General features: G+C 44.7%; 1 protein-coding gene across 1 annotated transcript; it reads right to left on the bottom strand.

Annotated features, from left to right (window-relative positions):
* Positions 1 to 16,500: 16,500 nt before the first annotated feature.
* On the bottom strand, positions 16,501 to 19,421 carry GPR135 (G protein-coupled receptor 135). Its single transcript, XM_073610321.1, has one exon. The coding sequence runs from the start codon at positions 19,386 to 19,388 to the stop codon at positions 18,063 to 18,065; it is 1,326 nt and encodes a 441-aa protein (XP_073466422.1). The 5' UTR covers positions 19,389 to 19,421; the 3' UTR covers positions 16,501 to 18,062.
* Between the last annotated feature and the right edge of the window lie 367 nt (positions 19,422 to 19,788).

Below are 19,788 nucleotides of genomic sequence, written 5' to 3'. Positions count from 1 at the left end.
AGCGGTTGTTGCAATATTTTATGTCACACGGTATTTGCGCAGCGGTCTTTCAAACGCAAATTAAAAAAAAAAAATTAATGAAATAAAAAAAAAAAAAGCCGTAAAGTAAGCCCATTTTTTTTTTCGTCCCAATGTTTTGATTACCTGTTTTTGTGTATTTAATATTTAAGATATAGTTTTTTTTTAATCTAAATTATACATACAAGTGAACTTATTGGAGGTTTGTTTTGTTTAATGTTTAAATGTAAAAAAATTTCTGTATCACTTATTACTTAAGGTTGCTTTCACACTGGAGCAGGCATGCGTTGACGGTAAAACGCTGTTAATTTTAGCGGCGCTTTACCGTCATTTTAGCTGCTCTATTCGGCTGCTAGCGGAGCGCTTATAACCCAGCTAGCGGCCGAGGAAGGGGTTAAATGCGCCCATGAAGCGCTGCTGCCGAAACGCTTTGCAGGCAATTCGGCAGCGGTGCGCGTTCATTTCAATGGGCAGGAGTGGTGGAGGAGTGGTATACACCGCTCCAAAGATGCTGCTTGCAGGACTTTTTTTTAACATCCTGCTAGCGCATCGCTTCAGTGTGAAAGCACTCAGGCTTTCACACTGAGACTGCAGGGGAGCCGTTTTACAGGCGCTATTTTTAGCCCAAAAGCGCCTGAAAAACGCCCCAGTGTGAAAGGGGTCTAACTGTTAGATTTTATGAGATGAAGGGGAAATAAAAAAAAAAAAGAAAAAAAAAAAATCGGCCTAATATATCGGCCTAATATATCGGCCCAAAAAAATCGGCATCATATATCGGCCATCAGCCACCGCGATTTCTAAATATCGGCATCGGCCAGAGAAAAACCCATATCGGTCGACCTCTACACAATATATTTAATAAATAAGTATCCCATTTTTTTCCCCTCAGTTTAGGCCGATATGTATTCTACATATTTTTTGAAAAAAACAAAAAAAAAACGCAATAAGCGTATATTGATTGGTTTTCACAAAAGTTATTGTGTCTACAAAATAGGGGATAGTTTTATGGCATTTTTATTATTATTATTTTTTTTTTTTTTTTTTACTAGCAATGGCGGCGATCTGTGATTTTTATTGTGACTGCGACGGACATATCAGACACTTTTGACAGTATTTTGGGACCATTCACATTTATACAGCGATCAGTGCTATACAAATGCATTGATTACTGTATAAATGTCACTGGCAGGGAAGGGGTTAACACTAGGAGGCGATCATGGAGTGAATTGTGTTACCTAGGGAGTGATACTAACTGTAGGGGAGGGGACTCACAAGGGGAGGAGACCGATCGGTGTTCCTCTGTACTGGGAACACATGATCAGTCTCCTCTCACCTGACAGTACATGGCTCTGTGTGTTTACACACACACAGAGCCACGGTCCTGCTTTGTTAACGGGCAATCGCGCGTGCCCGGCATTGGCTCCCAAGTGACGAGGCGGGGGCGCGCGCCCCCCAGATGGCCGAGAAGCCCAGAACGTCATATGCCGCCTGCCCAGGATGGGAGATCCCTCCTATGGACATCTTATGACTATGGCTGGTATGGGAAGTGGTTAAAGGATAAGTTCATTTTTTGTACCATGTTGTTACAGATGCACGCTTTGAAACGGGGGATCCCGCCCGGTGGCATCATTCATAGTGTCCTGTGAATGTGAAAACTACAAGTACCGACAGCCTTTGCAGCTGTCGGCTTGTACTTCTTAATGAACTACCAGGATGTGGTTGAGTATTCTAGGTAGTTCATTGAGTTTTCCTGCCTGCTCATACAAGGTACAGACAGACAGCTTACACAGACTGTCTATAAATAACCCAGCATTGCACCCGTGGATCTGCTGATCGGGGGTACAAGTTTGAAGGCTCATGGTAAAAAAAAAAAAAAAAATCCTTTAAATCTGCAGCTTTTTGAATATATTTGGTGATTCTGATATCAAAGCTCTTGTAAGGACATTTCCTGTTACAAGGTTACAATGCTCTGTCCTTGTCCAACAATTGTGCTGGCAACAAACGTATCAGATGTAGTCACTGTTCAGGCACTGGAGCAGCTGAGGGTGTTGCGGCAGCCCAAGTACAAAAGCCGGCAAAAGTGATTCTATTAGATTTCTCACATTCATTCCATAGGCACAATTGGTAGACGGGACAGAGCACTGGCATTCTAGAACAGGAAATCTGTAAGTATATGGATAGCCATACTCTACTGCTGAGGGATTTTCATTGTGCTTGCTGCATAATAAAAAAAAAAAAAGTAATTCATCCATGGGAGGGAGACCCCCTCCACCCCTGGTAATGTTGATGGCAGTTAAGCAGATTTAGAGGGTGTCCCTGTCTATTTCAACAGGTAATTTAAGAATGTAAGCACACCTGAAACAAACCCAACAAATCAATTTTGTCTAGATTGATCCTTTAAGTCACACCGTACCATCCTCTGAAAATGCTAGATGGCTGTCTGTGTTAAGGCCTCACTGTGAGTGTCAGATAAACAGCATTTTCCTACATTACAATGGGGTCTATACACTAGTCATAACTTTATGACCACTGACAGATAAAGAAAAATTACATTCATTATAATGGCATCTGAAAATGGGTGGATATATTATGCAGCAAGTGAACATGTTGTGCCTGAAGTTATAGCATAAAAATGGCCATCAGTTTGTTGTGTATGGGGCTTCAAAGCTGTAACCCGTTCAGGGTGTCCATGCTGACCCGTGTCCACAGCCAAAGTGCCTACATTGGGCATGTGAGCATCAGAACTGGACCACGGAGCAATGGGTCTGATGAATCATGTTTACATCATGTGGATGAACGGGTGTGTGCGTCACTTATCTGGGGAAGAGATGAAGTATGGAAAAAAGGCAACTCGCCTGAGGCAGTGCGATGCTTTGGACAATGTTCTGCTTAGAAACCTTGGCTCCTTCCATTCATGTGGATGTTTCTTGACATGTGCCACCTACCTAAACATTGTTGCTGACCAAGTACACATCCTCTTTCAGCAGGATAATGTACCCTGCCACACTGTAAAAATGGTTCAAGGAACACAAAGAGTTTGAGGTGTTGATTTGGCCACGGAATTTTCCAAATATGAAATTCAATCGAGCATCTGTGGAATGTGCTGGAAAAACAAGTCTGATCCATGGAGGCCCCACCTTCCAATAAACAGGACTTAAAGGATCTGCTACTGACAGGTTGGTGTCAGATACTACAGAATACTTCTGGAGGTCTAATGGAATCCATGCCTAGACAGGTCAGGGCTGTGGTCATAGTTATGGCTGATTTGGTGTATAGTTTAATAGATACACAAAATGAATCTTTGCTGCCATCTAGCGGACATTTAAGTGTATGCATAATAAAAAGATATCTGCTATAGTTATACTTTGATCTAAAAAGCTGTGGATGCCAGTTTCAGGGCTCAGGTTAATGGGCGTTGTCTTCCTGCATTTGTAACTCACCTCAAATGCAGGTCAGTAAAATCCCATTTAAAAGCGCTGTGCACATGGCAGTTCATAGTCTGCACATGACCTGCTTTGTGTTGCACCACATCTCTTTGGATGGAGCATATCCTATTATTATTATTATTATTATTCAGGATTTATATAGCGCCAACAGTTTACGCAGCGCTTTACAATATAAAAGGGAGACAATACAGTTATAATATAATACAATAGGATTAAGAGGGCCCTGCTCAGAAGAGCTTACAATCTAATAGGGTGGGGCAGGTGGTACAAAAGGTTGTAACTGTGGGGAATGAGCTGGTGGAAGTGGTAGGAGATTAGTTGGAGACGTGATAGGCTTTCCTGAAGAGATGAGTTTTCAGGGATTGCCTGAAGGTAGCAAGAGTAGGGGCTATCCTATATCCTATTGAGGTGCATTTGAATCTCTGCTTTCCTGTTTAAGGCTACATTCTCCATTTGAACCTCTTATGTTGAAATGGAAAATGCAGCATTTAACTAGAATGCCCGACCTGTGGCAGACTGTCTCCTTAAGGAAAGCCTCAGTGCCATGTATGTTACAATTCTACAGAGTTGGGAATGTGTTATTGACCCTATGCTACTGCACTGACATTCTAAGGAGCGCCACTGCTGGGAAACTGGTCTAATGGTTAGGGTGCACTCCCCACTGTCAGCCAAAATTATTTTCCTTGAGAGCCATGGAGAATGCACACCCTTCATGTTGTAGAGCCAATTCAAATGGTTACAGAGCTTCTAATGTCATCGAGAACATTAGTGACTGGTCTCATGTATTTTTCAATGCATTTATGCAGTGCCATTCATATAGACTGGCACCCCAACACATAACAAAAGTAGGGACCACTGCACCCATAGCACACACATTGTATGTTGTGATAAACTGTGTTAAACAAAAAGGCACAGGTCTAGTTCTTCAATTCTTCTTAATGCCCTGCCTTAACTCAATGCACGTCGTTTCACATTAACATGCATGAATTGTATAGTGTGGAGGTGCCCTTATTTTTTTTTGAAGAGATGGGAAGAGAGATATTCTGTTTCACAAAAGTTCCTTGCTGTATCAGAATTAAGGTTAATTTGAATGAATCTTTATAGGTAAATTACATGAATTGCAAACATTTTAGGTAACTAATCTGTAGATTCTTACCTGGATCTGTTCTACAGATAGTGGCAGGTTGTTTTAGTACATTTTACATTCTGTGGTGGTTAAGTAGGAGATTCTACATGCTGCAATCATGTGATTGACTCCAGTGCTGCCATATAAGAACAACTGCTGGAAAAATGATGAACGTATAAGAAGAGGAAATTACATTTATGGGGGTCTTCTGCACTCACAGTAGCCACAAGTAACTTCTGAAATCAATATGAACAGACTGGCTTAAGGCTTATTTCACACTGCTGCTCTTTTCTAGGGCAACAAAAGTGCATGAAAACTATTCCCTATTAAATCCTATGTACCTGTTCACACTGTAGGTGTGCTTTGAAAAATCCTGCATGCTGCATTGACTTGCCCTTCTGCTGCAGTTCTTCAAAAAGGCACCTTCCATTGTAAGTCAATGGGGATACATCAAAAGTGTGAAAAGGCTGTAAGCTGCACAAAAGCACAGTGAGAAAGGGCCCTAAAGGACTAAGTTTTTTTCTTTGGTATAAGTTGTCCATTAAGGCAAGGCTGTTCCACCTCCCCACCAACGGAGTGCAGCCCACCTGGTTCAATTTTTTACCACTGTCCAGTGAACACTATGTGGCACATGCAGACTCTGTACTCACCAGGACTACTGAAGACCACCAGGAGTACAGCTCCCTATAGGAATGAAGAGGGGCCGTAGTGAATGTGCAGGATAAAGGGAAGACTTTGTGAAGAAAGGCTGTGTGGCTCTGGGCAGGGGCCACACAAAGAACACCACAGAACGTGGACAGAGGTAAGAACTGGAGCGGGGGGGGGGGGGGAGAATATATGTCTGTACTAATGGTACAATTGTCCTTTAACACAATGCACATGGAAAAAAAACAAAAAGTGTGTTATTGAGCTGTGTGAATGGGACCTAAACATTATTCTGTGCAGTTACACATGCGAAAACAGAAAAACACTACTGGGCCACCATTAACATTTGCTGCATTCGGACCTTTATTGGCTTAGTTTACAAAATAATATACATCCACTTCTCACAAATAGTTAAAAAGTTCAATAAAACCTTTTTTCTTAAATACTGTACAAAAAAAAAATAATGGCATTTCATATAACCTTTAGGATATTCTTTTTCTTCATTGCCAAACTTTAAGGCATTTTTGAGATTATAAACCAGAAAAAAAAACATAACATAAAAGGGGGGCGCTCACTTGAAAAATACAATTTTGTGCTCATGATTTACCCCACATTTATGTTAAATTTTTTTTTTTTTTTTTTAAGAACAAAACCATCGTAACCTGGCACTCTGGAATATAGCGAATGAGGCAATAAGGAGTGTTTAAATAAAAAGGAAATAACATTTGGCACATATGACAATACTAGTAACCCTTACAGGAAACCTGATCTGAGAAAAATACAAAGACTACCAATGCAGAGCTCATTCAGAAAATGCTTGGAGCTGGTCCCTGCCTGTAACTGTGTTGGGCCATAAGTGGCCTGTTAATATAACATCAACCCCAAGGAGCACAGCCAGAAGATGACGCTTCAAGCTGCACTCCCTCCACCTTACCCTGCACAGCAAGGGTTAAATGCTCATTGTGTCTGGGACTAATAAATAGGCCTCCTTGACTGAAGTGAATATAACCCTTGCTTCATTGGACAGGACTACATAGTCATTTTTGACTGCTGACTGGATATCAATAAGATATTCTATATCTGATCATAGGAAACCCCCTAAACATTAGATTTGATTTAAAGTAAATTTGACATGTAAAGCAAAATCAGAGAGTCACAAACCATGCAGAAGTCCATTTTAAATTCGCAAGGTCTTTGCTGAGTAAGAAGTAAACGGTGTGGCAACCGTCTGGCATAAGTAATAAAAGTGGCCTCTGCGGTAGGTGCCTTAGAGCAGTATTTCTCAACTCCAGTCCTCAAGGCGCCCCAACAGGTCATGTTTTCAGGCTTCCCATTATTTTTCACAGATGATTTGATCAGTGTCACTGCCTTAGTAATTACCAGCAGCTGTTTCATCTGAGGGAAATCCTGAAAACATGACCTGTTGGGGCGCCTTGAGGACTGGCGTTGAGAAACACTGCCTTAGAGGAAACCAGTACTGGGAAAAATACTGAGGCTGCCATCAATGTTCTTTAAGAATGCTAGTTAACTGGCTGTCATTCGGATCAGTGCAAAGCATATACATTAGAAAGTCAGAAATTCCTGTCTGCATCTTTTCCATATCAGTGGCTCAGGGAATATTAAAAGCATGACTGCCAGGCAACTAGCATTTTTATAAGAAGACAGCAATGTCCGCCCTGCATATGCTCTCACTACAGGTGTCCTTTATGCTTCATTACTGTAGCAATTTTTTTAAAAGGATAAGCTGGGGCCCCACAACATGCTCCAACGTTTGGGATATGGAAAGAGTAAGCATGCCCCCTTCCCAGTATAGTTAAAGGTCTGTGTGCAAACTCTGCTTAAAGCGGAACTCCAGGAATTCAGCTACTTTGTAAAAACTTCATGCAAACCATGAGTTAAGTCTAACGAGGTGCCTGCCGCCTATTCACATTGACAGGTTTATTGTGCTAAAGAAGATAACTTCTGGAGCTCATGCATTGTTTACTGTGGCACCAGTTACTTCAAGAGCAGAGTCACTGGAACTGCTATGCCCGCCCATTCACAGAAGCCTTTGTATTATGTGAACTCATTTACAAAATAGAGGCTCCTGTGAATGGGCAGCAGAGGGGAGTTCGGGCATAGCTGCTCTGTGCACTTCTCCTCTCACAACTGGACACCCGGAGGTGACATGCACCTAACTGGACTTAACTCATAGTGTGCCAGCAGTTTTTGCAAAGTTGCTGAATTCTTGGAATTCAGCTTTATAGGTAATTTGTAGTCATGTTGGAGCAAACCTGTATATGATCACCAAGCAATAAAGCATCATTTACAATAGCTAGAAGACAACTGCAAATGCCTCTAATCCTCTTGGCAGCATCCTGGAAAACCTGAAACCCTTGATACGCAAACTACCAACTTTCTGACCTGACCCTTCATACTTTATGCATCCAACTATTGGCCCAGCCATGTGATGGATGGTTTTAACCAACAGCAAAGGTCATGAGGCAGGGAGGCAGCATGACATACACATACATATATATATATATATATATATAAAAAACATCATGACACACAATGTAAATGGATAATGGTATGAACAACATAAACCAAGACCAAAATAATATCACATATAGGCTTATCGTATAGATTAACACCACGTAGTGCTAAAGAGCATTATTTCATGAACAATCACAGTGTACAACTAAAGTGAACCTGTCACCAAACTCTGCCCACACATTTTAATGGCACCCATGTGAACCTTTAGTAACATGAAAAGTGGTTTGGTGAGGCTCCAGAAAATCCCCATAATCTGGAACCACATTATATAGTAACAAAATGCTTATTTTAAATAAGCCCCTTTTTACTGACTATCAAGGTTAAAAGCTGAGAAATTTGTTGGCACGATATATAGTGAGTGGTCCATAGTTCAAGAAGGTACCCCAGGAAGCTGGAGATACCCAGAGCGTGCCTTAAAGGATAAGTTCATGTTTACAAAAAAATAATAAATGCATTTTGTTAGGAGCCTGTAAATCAGGGGTCTCAAACTGGTGGGCCTCCAGCTGTTGCAGAACTACAAGTCCCATGAGGTATTGCAAGGCTGACAGTTACAAGCATGACTCCCACAGGCTGAGGCATGATGGGACTTGTAGTTCCGCAACAGCTGGAGGGCTGCCAGTTTGAGACCCCTGCTGTAAAGCTCTGCACCCACAATCAGCAGATTGTAGGTGTAATGTCATGGTCCTAAAGACTGTCTGTGTATCCATCCGCCCATATCTCCGATATAGGCAGGGAGTTACACTGACAGGGAGACTCAATGAACTACAACAGCGCTCAGCAGTGCCCTGGTAGTTCACTGAGAACTACAAACTGATAGCTGCAAACACTGGCGGTACTTGTAGTTTTCACATTCGCAGAACACTGTGAATGAAGGATGCGGCCTAGCAGGTGGAGCATTTTGTTTAAATTGTGACAGCGAGCGGAGGGGGAAAAGATCCCAAGCTCACTGTCATAACAGGTTATTGGAGGGTGCAGGGGCCGGTGCATCTGTAGCATGTTACACTCTGAATATGGATGTAACATGTTATATAATGTGAAGTTATTCTTGGTACCTGGTACCCAATGACTCTACTAAGGCAGACAACATGACACTTCTTAGCAAATGCTGTAGGGGCTGCCCCTGCACAGCAAAGTTTAAATTCTCGTTTAGGTCTCATGGAGGTTGCAAAAAGCACTTTTACTTACCCAATCCTGTAGGACCAGTCCCCACAGCCTCTTCTCCCCTATGTAGTGGCAGTTGGATGCCCTCTGACATCATGGAGATCAATGTGGAGCCTATAGCCCTACACTGGATGTGAGGACACCAAGGGACAGCAAAAGCAGGTCTTTATTATTTTATATATGAAAAAAGCTTTATGGTTATTTCTTATAAAACATGATAAGAACAAATCCTACCATTTGGCACTTGAGACAGGAAAGTGGCAGCCAGGAGTTCAGTGTCCTCTCACTATCAAACCTGGGTTTTGCCATTGAAATAAAATAAAAAAAATAAAAAGATAAAGTGAAACTTAAAAACACTGTTTTGAATATAGTGAGGAAAGATGAAATAGTTGGGAAGAGTTAGGGTACACAGGTAAATTCTTTGCTAGTGTGCTCATCGCCTGTCAACTCCTTGTGATTACTTGCTAGCAATTAGCAAATCAATCACGACACATATATATCAGTAATGATGCACCATAGTCCAAATCTGTGTGGCTAGGGAAAAAAAATTGAATAAAACTGGGCAGAAAATAATGGAGGGCCAGTTCACACCATAGAAACGCAGTCCAGATGGGTTCCAGATGCTTTTCTGCATGAGTATTTTTAAAGCATTTTTTTTTTTGATGCAGTCCATTGCATTCCCCTTCCTCTTTTTTCTTAACCTTAACTACACATGCGTTCGTGCGTTTACAGCGTTCCAGTACAGTCCAGGAAAAGTGCAGCATGTTCTACTTTTTTTTCTGGAACGCACTGGAACTGCAAGCACTGGTATGAACTATGCCAATGAAAAGCATATAACCTACTTTCCATGAGTTTTTGATGAAGAAAAAAAAAGCACTGGACTGCATGTGGTGTGAAGTGGCTCGGAGAGAATGTGGCCATCTGGGCAGAAAGTCAAGCAAATGGTTTTTGGCACATGTAGCCCTCACGCTACACAACTTGAGACACACAGAAAAGTTATTTCTGCCAAACACTGACAACCAGGGTCTACACTGAATTTTCAAGCATTCAATAATAATAATAGCGGCCATGTGACTTGCTTTGGGCAACAAGAACACCATATTTTAGAATACTTGTCATAACATGAGGACCTTGGCCAAGTATTTTAAACCAATTAATTAATGTGGATACTGGGAAATGTATTCTTTTACAAAATTCATTAACTTGGGTCAAAGATTTAAAACAAGCAATCCCGGACCTCTCTAGCTACTTGCACTGTGAAGGAATTCATCCTTAAAAAGGAGAAGTATGGCCAAAGCTTTTTTGGCCATACTTCTTACATGGATCACAGGAGTGAAGTTCGTTCTGCACTCCTGTGACCCATTTTCAGCTGACAGCGGGCTCAAGTCCGCTGTTGGCTGATGTCACTTAGCCGGTCCAAGCTCTAGAAAGATTCTGACCATATGGTTGAGATCCGCCCAGAAGCCTGGACCAGCACCTAGCTCAGGCTCTCGGCAATCTGCTGAGAGCCTGAGCTAGGCCCTCCCGCCCCCTCTCCACCCCAGTGCTCCAGTGAGCACTGGAAGGGAGAGCAGAGAACCGCTGACTGACAGACATGGCTCTCTGCTCAAATCGGAGGGGGAGAACTGAGCAATCAGCAGTGATGGATCGCTCAGTTCTCACTGCAGAGCCGGCAAGGGACAGATGCAGCATTGGATCGATTAGGTGAGTATAAATGTTTTTTTTAAATCCCGAAGTTCTCCTTTAAAGACCAATCAAACCCAATGCCAAGAGAGCTGTCACAAACCCAATGCCACCAGCAGGGAGAGATCTCAGAAACAATGGTGTCCAAAGCTGCAGGGAAAGCAAAGAAAAGGAGCAGCTACACAGTAGTCAGTGCTGGGCAAGGCTGGATATTAGACAGAATGGAGTACAAACAATCCTGCAATAAAAATTCTCACATACAAACCAACCTCCTGTCCTGTTCCAACACAATCACTGAAAACTAATGGGAGCTGCACTCTGAAGGTTTTTACCTTCATGCATAGATTGCATGAAGGTAAAAAAAAAAAAAAAAAACACCTTCTGCCTTCATAACCACTTTAAAGTGGAGTTCCACCGAATAATCTGATTCCTCCCCCCCTCAGGTGCCACATTTGTCACCTTTCGGGGGGGGGGGGGGGGGGCGGAGCGGGTACCTGTTTTTGACAGGTACCCTGTCCACACTTCCATCAGACCTTGCCACGGCAAAGTACGTCAGAAGTCCAGGCCCCTTCTCCTTCCCCAGCTGCTGGGCCAGTAAGAGAGCGCTTCACGCATGCGCAGTAGGGACTCGGCTGTGAAGCCGCAAGGCTTCACTGCCAGGTTCCCTTATCGGCAATGGCGGTGGCAGCACTCAATGGAAATATTGGCTGGGGTGCTGACAACGATGGATTCCAGGACAGGTAAGTGTTCGAATATTAAAAGTCAGCAGCTATAGTGTGTGTAGCTGCTGACTTATTTTTGGAGTGAGGGCGGAACACCACTTTAAGCATTATATTAAATAGGATAGGATGTATGAAAATTATCCTATACAATTTTGTGCAAGACAGAGGAGTGACATTATTTTGTCGTCAAAGTATTTCTGGAAAGGAAGTAATCAGTAAGAATTACTATTCATTTCTAGCTCACCCTACAGGTGTGCCAGTAAACGAAGAGAACTTCCATAGAATAACTATGATGGAGAGTCATGTATATCCATTATAAAGCAGAGAGGGGTGGTCCAGGGTGCACCCCAGAATTAGAAATTACAAAATGACATAGAAGAGCTTGCAAATGGCCACTCAGGGGTCTTTCAAGGGTTTAACAATGAATGGAGGGAAAAAAAAAAAAAAAAAAAAGGAAAGGAGTTTTTTCTTCCGACAAATGTTTCTGAAGGGGTGCAGCTCACCTCTATCAAGGCAGGCCTATCCTTTACAGTCAAAGAAGCTGCCATCTTAGCCTCTATTAAAGTGGAACTTTAGTCAGAAAATTAGGTCCCGCTAGATCACTTCAAGCTGGCTCCTTTTGCAGGTATATCTACAGTATGTAAAACAATGAAAATAAGTGTCTATACTGTTTAACCGCTTGCCGACCAACGCACGCCGATGTACGTCGGCAGAATGGCACTCACAGGCAAAAGGGCGTACAGGTACGTCCCCTTTAAGAAGCGGTGTCGCGGACTCGATGTCCGCGATCGTGTCACTGAGAGGAAGAGCGGGGAGATGCTTATGTAAACAAAGCATTCCCCGTTCTGCCTAGTGACAGGACACTGATCTACTGCTCTCTGTGATCTAGAGCAGTGATCATTGTCCTGTGTGTTAAAGCCCAGCCCCCTCACAGTTAGAATCACTCCCTAGGACACACTTAACCCCTTCATTGCCCCCTAGTGGTTAACCCCTTCAATGCCAGTGTCATTTACACTGTAATCAATGCATTTTTAATCGCAGCGATAGCTGTATAAATGACAATGGTTGCAAAAATGTCCGATGTGTCTGCCATAATGTCGCAGTCCTGATAAAAATCGCAGATCACCGCCATTACTAATAATAAAAATGCTATAAAAACTGTCCCCTATTTTGTAGACGCTATAAATTTTGCGCAAACCAATCAATATATGCTTATTGCGATTTTTTTTTGTACCAAACAGATGTAGAAGAATACATAAATCGGCCTAAACTGAGGAAAAAAAATTTTTTTTATTTTATATATTTTTGGGGGATATTTATTAGAGCAAAAAAGTACTGCGTTTTTTTCAAAATTGTCGCTCTTTTTGTTTATAGCGCAAAAAATAAAAAACCGCAGAGGCAATCAAATACCACCAAAAGAAAGCTCTATTTGTGGGGAAAAGAAAGGACATCAGTTTTGTTTGGGTACAGCGTCGCACGACCGCGCTATTGTCAGTTAAAGCGACGCAGTGCTGAATCGCAAAAAACTCTCTGGTCTTTGGGCAGCCAAATGGTCCGGGGCTGAAGTAGTTAAAATCCAGCAATACACTGTCTCACGCTGCTCTACACATGCTCAGTTGCTCGGCACTTTTAGGCACCACTGAATTTATAAAGGCTGATCTGCTGACAGCCTTAAAGTAGAATTAGACCCTCTAATCATTTACAACCAAAGAAACTACTTCTGTTTGATCTCCAACTGCCATGGTGTTGCACATGTGATCAGTTATGACACCAGCCATTTGATGGCAAGACAGTTTGGTTGAAGACACAAGCAAATGTGACAGTCAGGAATTCCAGGAATGCAACTGTTTTTTGAATCCGTTAAATTGATGGGTTTAGTTCTGATTTATGATTTACTGCAAGAAGAAACCAGAGCAATGCTGGAGGCCATTTACAGTACAGCACACACTCATTTTAGTAGCATAATTTTTATTGTGAAATGTATGTTCCTTGCTAAAGAACATTATATTTTATCAAGTTGTTATGGGTAAAGTTCTACTTTAATCTGCAGCTGCCCTGGTGTTGCACATGTGATCAGTTATGACACCAGACATTTGATGCTTAAAAGTCTGGTCCAGAGCAGAAGCAGCTGTGACAGTTATGATTTAAAAGTTATGAGAGCAGCAGAAGGGGGCTGGCACTGACACAGGAGCAGACAGACAGGGAGGGGAGGGGGGAGGAGCACATAGGAGAACAGGAGGGCTGAGGATGACGGAGGCACATAAACTGACCACCGTGTCAGGGATCAGCAGCCATGATACACCGTGGTCAGTATAGCCAGGCAGGATCAGCCAGGTATTACAGGGGACCCAAATGACGCAGTACAAGCACTTAAAATGCTTTAAAAGGGACAGGATCCTTTTTTTTGGGGGGGGGGTTAACAGACGCTTTAATGTTATTTCTTCCAGAGTGATTACAAGTACAGCAGCTGGTTTGACATTTAAATACTTTAAAATAGTAATACCAATAAGATAATAATCCTATTGGGTCCAGCGCTAATTTTTCAACGTTCCTCAACTAACAATTAATGTTACCCCTGTAACAATACTATGATGAAATTTGGAACTCCATTTGAAGAACAGTCAATACTAAAAAGACACACACAAATTGTATCTTTTTCGTTTTTTGTTTGTCTTATTGTTAATTCAATCCAGGGAGATTGTCATTCTTTGCATAACAGCTGTCAGCAGCCTTCAGAGAGAAAAGAACTTAAAGCGGAGTTCCACCCAAAAATGGAACTTCCGCTTTTCAGAATCCCCCCCCCTCCGGTGTCACATTTGGCACCTTTCAGGGGGGAGGGGAGAGCAAATACCTGTATACTCCAAGTATTTGCTCCCACTTCCGGGCACAGATATCCACGGGTATCTACGCCATATCCGGCGCCACCTCCGCCCCCCCGCTGTCTTCTGGGAGACACACAGGGACCAGTGGGATCGCGCATGCGCAGTAGGGAACCAGGCTGTGAAGCCGCAAAGCTTCACTTCCTGATTCCCTTACTGAAGCTGGCGGTGCCTCCAACCGAGAGCCGAGGGACAGAACGGCTCTGGGTGCCGACCTCGCGGGCGCCCTGGACAGGTAAGTGTCCATATTTTAAAAGTCAGCAGCTGCAGTATTTGTAGCTGCGGACTTTAAAAAAAATAAAAAATAAATAATAATTCATCAGGACCTCCGCTTTAAAAACAGAGGTCCGCCACCTGGCTGCAAGTGGTAAAATTGAAATATTAAGATCCAATTACTTTGTTAAAAAGAAATAACAGGGAACTATTCATTCAAAAGCAAATGTAAAATATTTCTACATGAAAAAGCAATTACTGCACAGAGGGACAAAAACTTGATGATCGAAGGGGTTCGTTTTTTGCAGGTACAATGGTCTCTTCTGTGCATTAACAGTGAACTTTTTCTTCAGCCAGCACACCTTTCCCCCGTACAGTTGGATCTGGGAGAACCGGTCATAACATATTTTTTTTTTTTTTTTTTGGGGAACCATGAGTGTACACAAAAGGTAACTGACCAGCATGTGCATAGAACCTCAACAGTGCTCTTTGCTAGGACATTCAAGATTTTTTTAAAAATGCCAACACATTATAAAATGATTGTAGATGTGAGAAGACCTAGCAAAAAACAAAACAAAAAAAACTTTATACAGAAATGCCACATAGTTCCTATAGTCAGGAATGAGGAACGTGTCCCAGATATAGAAGGACCCGATGTTGGTGTGGTCTGCACTCCTTTCCACATGCATGTGTACATTTCTAGTAGTTTTTTCACAGTTATGGGGAACAATTAAGGGAATCTGGTGATCATATCATATGGCACTGCATGGTAGTGACATAACTAAGTTAATGTATACACCGCCTTGCGCAAACTTTGGCAACTTTTCTTTAATAAAGTGCATGAACCCATAGCAACCAATGGGAAACCATCTCCAATTAGGTCTAATTTATTAAATATGTGATAGAAAAGAGGTCTCTTCTCCCTCCTCTGCAGATCAGATTCAAAACTGTCCCCGGGAAATGAGAGCCGAAATCTGAAATTCTGAATCTGATTTACAAAAACAGGACAACACTGACCATCCTGATTTCTGACACTTTGGAGAAATGACATCCATTGTTTTGACCAAATTCATAAAAACTAAAAGTTACAAATGCACACAACCCAATCAGTATCCTAGCTAACAGCCAGACCGACCATTCATTCATGTTTACTGGCAACTTGGATATAGGTAGGCAAATGGAATATTATACTGTCTGTACAACCTCAGACAAAAACCATCAAAGGTCATTAGAAGGCAATGGATTTGTAGGACACATGAATCAGGCCACGTATCTAGAGACAAAACTGCAGACTCATAGCCCAACTCCATGTGACAAATGTGATGTGGTGACAAGAAGAGACAATTTGGACCCCTTGCACATGGGGACCTTATGTGTTCAGGGACGAATGCCCTAAATGCACGGGGCCCCAAGCGCAGGTATCACTTGATGCAGCATTCAGCCACATCCAACCACAACCTGCCATAGATTTGGACAGGCTGCAGGGCTGGACGTTGTACCTGTTCCTTCTGGGTGCACTAAAACGTCGGAAGGAACACACTGCATCTGGACGGCCCTGTGTGCAAGGGGCCCCAAAGACAAACTCCAGCTACATCTGTCCGTTTTATGTTGACAATGGCGATCTGAATTACCCACGAAAATTCGTAAAACACTTGAAGATTCACCCTCAGCAGTTTGGGTCAACAGATTCTAAAGCAGGGTATACATGCACAGGGAACACAATCAGCGAGTTGAACAAAAAAGAAAAAAATGCTTTGTTATTGTGTTCTGACAGTGGGGGCACATGCCATTACTTTTATGTCCCATGCAGGGCCATGTTTTGCCAGGACAGGGATGCACAGATGTTGCGTGCATCCCTATGCCGGTGTTCTATCGAATAGTGCCTTCCGTCGAAAAGTGCCCGCTCATGCGCAGTACAGAAGGGCACTCCAGCTGATTTCCTGATCAGCTGGCGTGGCGTCACCATAGCACATGCGCACATCGTAGGAGGCATTTTTCGACGGGAGATACCATTTGACGGGCACAACTGAAAGCTATGCAAACAGCGGAGGGAGACCCTAATTGTCAGATTGTGCCTCGCTAATGCAGGGCGGGTTTACAGCGTGCTCAAGGTCAGGTTTTGTCTCTGTTGCAGGGCGGGTTTGGTGTGTTGAGCGGCGGGTTTTGCCTGTGTCTAAGGGGGAGTTGCAACACAGACAAAACCCGCCCTTCAACAGCGAGGCACAATCTCACAACTACGGTCTCCCTCCGCTGTTTGCATGGCTTTCAATTGTGCCCGTAAAAAAACGGCCCCCTACGATGTGCGTATGCGCCATGGTGACGCCACGCCAGCTGATCGGGAAATCAGCTGAATTGCCCTTCAGTACTGCGCATGCGCGGGCACTATTCGATAGAACACTAGCAGTCCCACAGATGTCTACTGGGATATGAGGCTGCACAGACACAGGTTCTGTCCCATTGTGACATCCATGCGTGTTCATGGCCCAGGAATGCACCCAGGGTGAGTTCGAGGACACATACCCCCATTCCACGTGGGTGTCACATTGGGACACAGCGGCTGTGTCCAAGCAGCCACGTGTCCCAATGGGACTGCTGGCATGGGGATTCATGCAACACTTATGCATCCTGTGCCAGCAAAACATGGCAAAGCACGAGACACAGAAGTAATCCCCTGAGTGAACCAGCCCTCAGAGGAATGGCAAGCACTGCCGCTTATCAGAACGAGCCCCAAGGCTTTCCATAGATTATACGATTTTCTTTCCTTCCACCAAGGGTGGAAGGAAAGAAAAAAAAAAAAATAAATCGCCCAATTCCCCCATCAACACAGTCACTGTTTAATGGGAAATGCCTCCCGCTGTGCTGTTGTATTCTGCCAGCAGGGGGCGCAAGGAGCATTCCCAGCCAGCAGAATACAATAGTTACTGCTAGCGGCTATAGCTGCTGGCAGTAACCATGTGTAGAAAAATCAGATATGCTGGTTGTATCGATCAACTTGGGTAAAATCAGCCTGCCCATACATGGTTTGAATCTTGGCAGTCCCTGCTGAACCAGCCGAGATTCAAACCATCTATGGCCAGCTTAAGAGCTTACAATTCAAGTACATAAGAGAATAAGAAAGGAAAGCAATCAGATGACATTGCACTGCCATACAGTATTACATTTATCAGAGTGGTGGAGACGAGTGTCACATTTTTACACATTGCTGTAAACTTTTCCAAAAACAAGAAGATGTTTTCCTGCTGAGAAAAGAGGATCCTCCTGGTTTGCTGGCCATGTCCTTTAAAAAAATTAAAAAAAAAAAAAAAAAAAAATCAGATAATGCTGGTTACGTCTCCTTTTTGATTCTGCGATCCTCGGATGCTGCACGTTTCATATGAATACACAACGCTGTGTCAATACCTGACTGAATTTTGGTCTGTAACCTTGTATAGCCTTGTGCACCTCGCTGCCAATACTTGGGTTGTAAAACTGATATGGTGGACATAAAGAAATCCTGGTGATCACAGATAAGGATATTCTGATCCAATACTCGATAATCCGGGGGAACATTTTTATTTATTTTTTATGTTTTCCTCAAGCGGCCTACCTGAACAGAGTTTGTCACCCAACCAGTGGGCAATACTAGAAGAAAACCTCAAAGGCTTGTGTCTGCAGTCTCAGGTTTAATGCCAGGAGGCTCCGACATGGTGTCCGCTTGGCCATCCCGGCAAAACAGCACAGTTGGGTTCTTGCAGGCCCACATGGCCACATCCCCACCGTTGGCCGGACTAGATGAGGACACCCGGCTGCCTTGGCCGTGTCTGTTGGTGTAGCGATCTCGAACGGGGTCGGTCCTACCCCTGACCTCCCGGCTCTGACCCTGCGTGCACAGGTAAGCGGCGATATTCCTAGTCCTGTAGCCCTGCTCTCGGTTGCGCCCGAGCAGCATGGAGATGTTAGGGTTGCGGATGGCGTAGATGAGCGGGTTGATGGCCCCGTTGGCCCACGCCATCCAGATAGCCACGGTGTCCATAAGCGGGGTGAAGGGGTAGTCGCCGGCGGCGGCCACCAGGCCCATGACGCAGTAGGGCCCCCAGCAGCAGATGATGAAGACGATCATGATCAGCACGGTGGTGGCCGTCCTCATCTCGCTGTAGAAGCGCAGTAGGTGGGCGTAGGTGGTGACGGGCCGGACGCGGATCTCCGACAGCCGCACGGCCTTGCAGATGTTGTAGTGGCAGAAGCACATGAGGCCGAAGGGCAGGAGGTAGCAGAGGACGATGAGCGAGATGCTGTAGGTGGCCCCCAGCCTGGAGCCGGCGGAGTGGAACACGTACATGCAGTGGTAGTAGCCGCTCTTGTAGACCACCCATTGCTCCTTGGCCAGCAGGTACCAGGGGAAGGAGAAGCCCAGGGCCGCCAGCCAAGCCCCGGCCAGCAGCTGTGTGGCCCTGGCGCGCCCCATCTTCTCGCGGGGCTGGCGGACGATGGCGTAGTAGCGGTCCAGGCTGATGAGGGTCATGGTCAGGGTGGAGACGATGCCGAAGCAAGAGTTGAAGAAGCCATTGGCGAAGCAGAAGCGGTCCCCGAAGAGCCAGACCCCGCCCCGGGAGAAGAGCAGCACGAAGGAGAAGGGGAGGCACAGCAGGGCGCTGAGGAAGTCCGACAGCGACAAGGACAGGATGAAGGCGTTGGTGACGGTGCGCAGCTGCCGGTGTTTGGTGATCACCAGGATAACGGCGCAGTTGCCCAGGCACGACAGCAGGAAGATGGCCAGCAGTAGCAGAGCCTGACATGCCACAGCCACCCCGTGCACCAGAGGGCTCCCTCCCCCCGCCGCCACCTCCTCCTCCTCACCCGGCTCCGGGGAGCTCCGGTTGGTACCGAAGGAGGAGCCGTCCCTTCCCCCGGCCGCCGTGCCGGTGTTGCTCGGGCCGCCCAGCGCCGTCAGGTTGTCGAGCAGAGCCAGGTGGAGCTCCATGGGTCGCGGTGTGACCGGGCGGAGGCATCCCTCAGGCCGCCCCGCTTCCTCCTCTGATCGCCGTCCCGGGGATGCTGCCAGCGCGAGCTCGCCGGGATCTGCGGGTGACGTCACACCGGTTACCAGGGCAACGCCAGCTCTGCCGGGCGCCTTCTACGCAAAGAGAGTGGAGGGGCATTAAAGAGCCCCGGTCACCGGACCACCCGGGGTGGCCGCACACTGACCCCACACCGCCATCTGTCACTCACATCTATAGTATTCTTCCTAGAGGAGCTGGGCCAGCACAGAACATGTGGCCTGACACCTGATAAATGTGCAGAGCAGGAAAATGGGTGTCAGGTGATGGGATCCTCTCTGCTGTAAATTTTACTACCACTGATCTGACCACCAATCAGGAGTG

The sequence above is a fragment of the Aquarana catesbeiana genome, linkage group LG13 (genome assembly GCF_042186555.1).
Source record: "Aquarana catesbeiana isolate 2022-GZ linkage group LG13, ASM4218655v1, whole genome shotgun sequence".
NCBI classification, from domain to species: Eukaryota; Metazoa; Chordata; class Amphibia; order Anura; family Ranidae; genus Aquarana; species Aquarana catesbeiana.
This window is presented reverse-complemented; position numbering and strand designations above follow the sequence as displayed.

Coding starts and splice junctions, on each gene's coding strand:
- GPR135 (XM_073610321.1), bottom strand. CDS start 19,388: ATGGAGCTCCACCTGGCTCTGCTCGACAACCTGACGGCGCTGGGCGGC.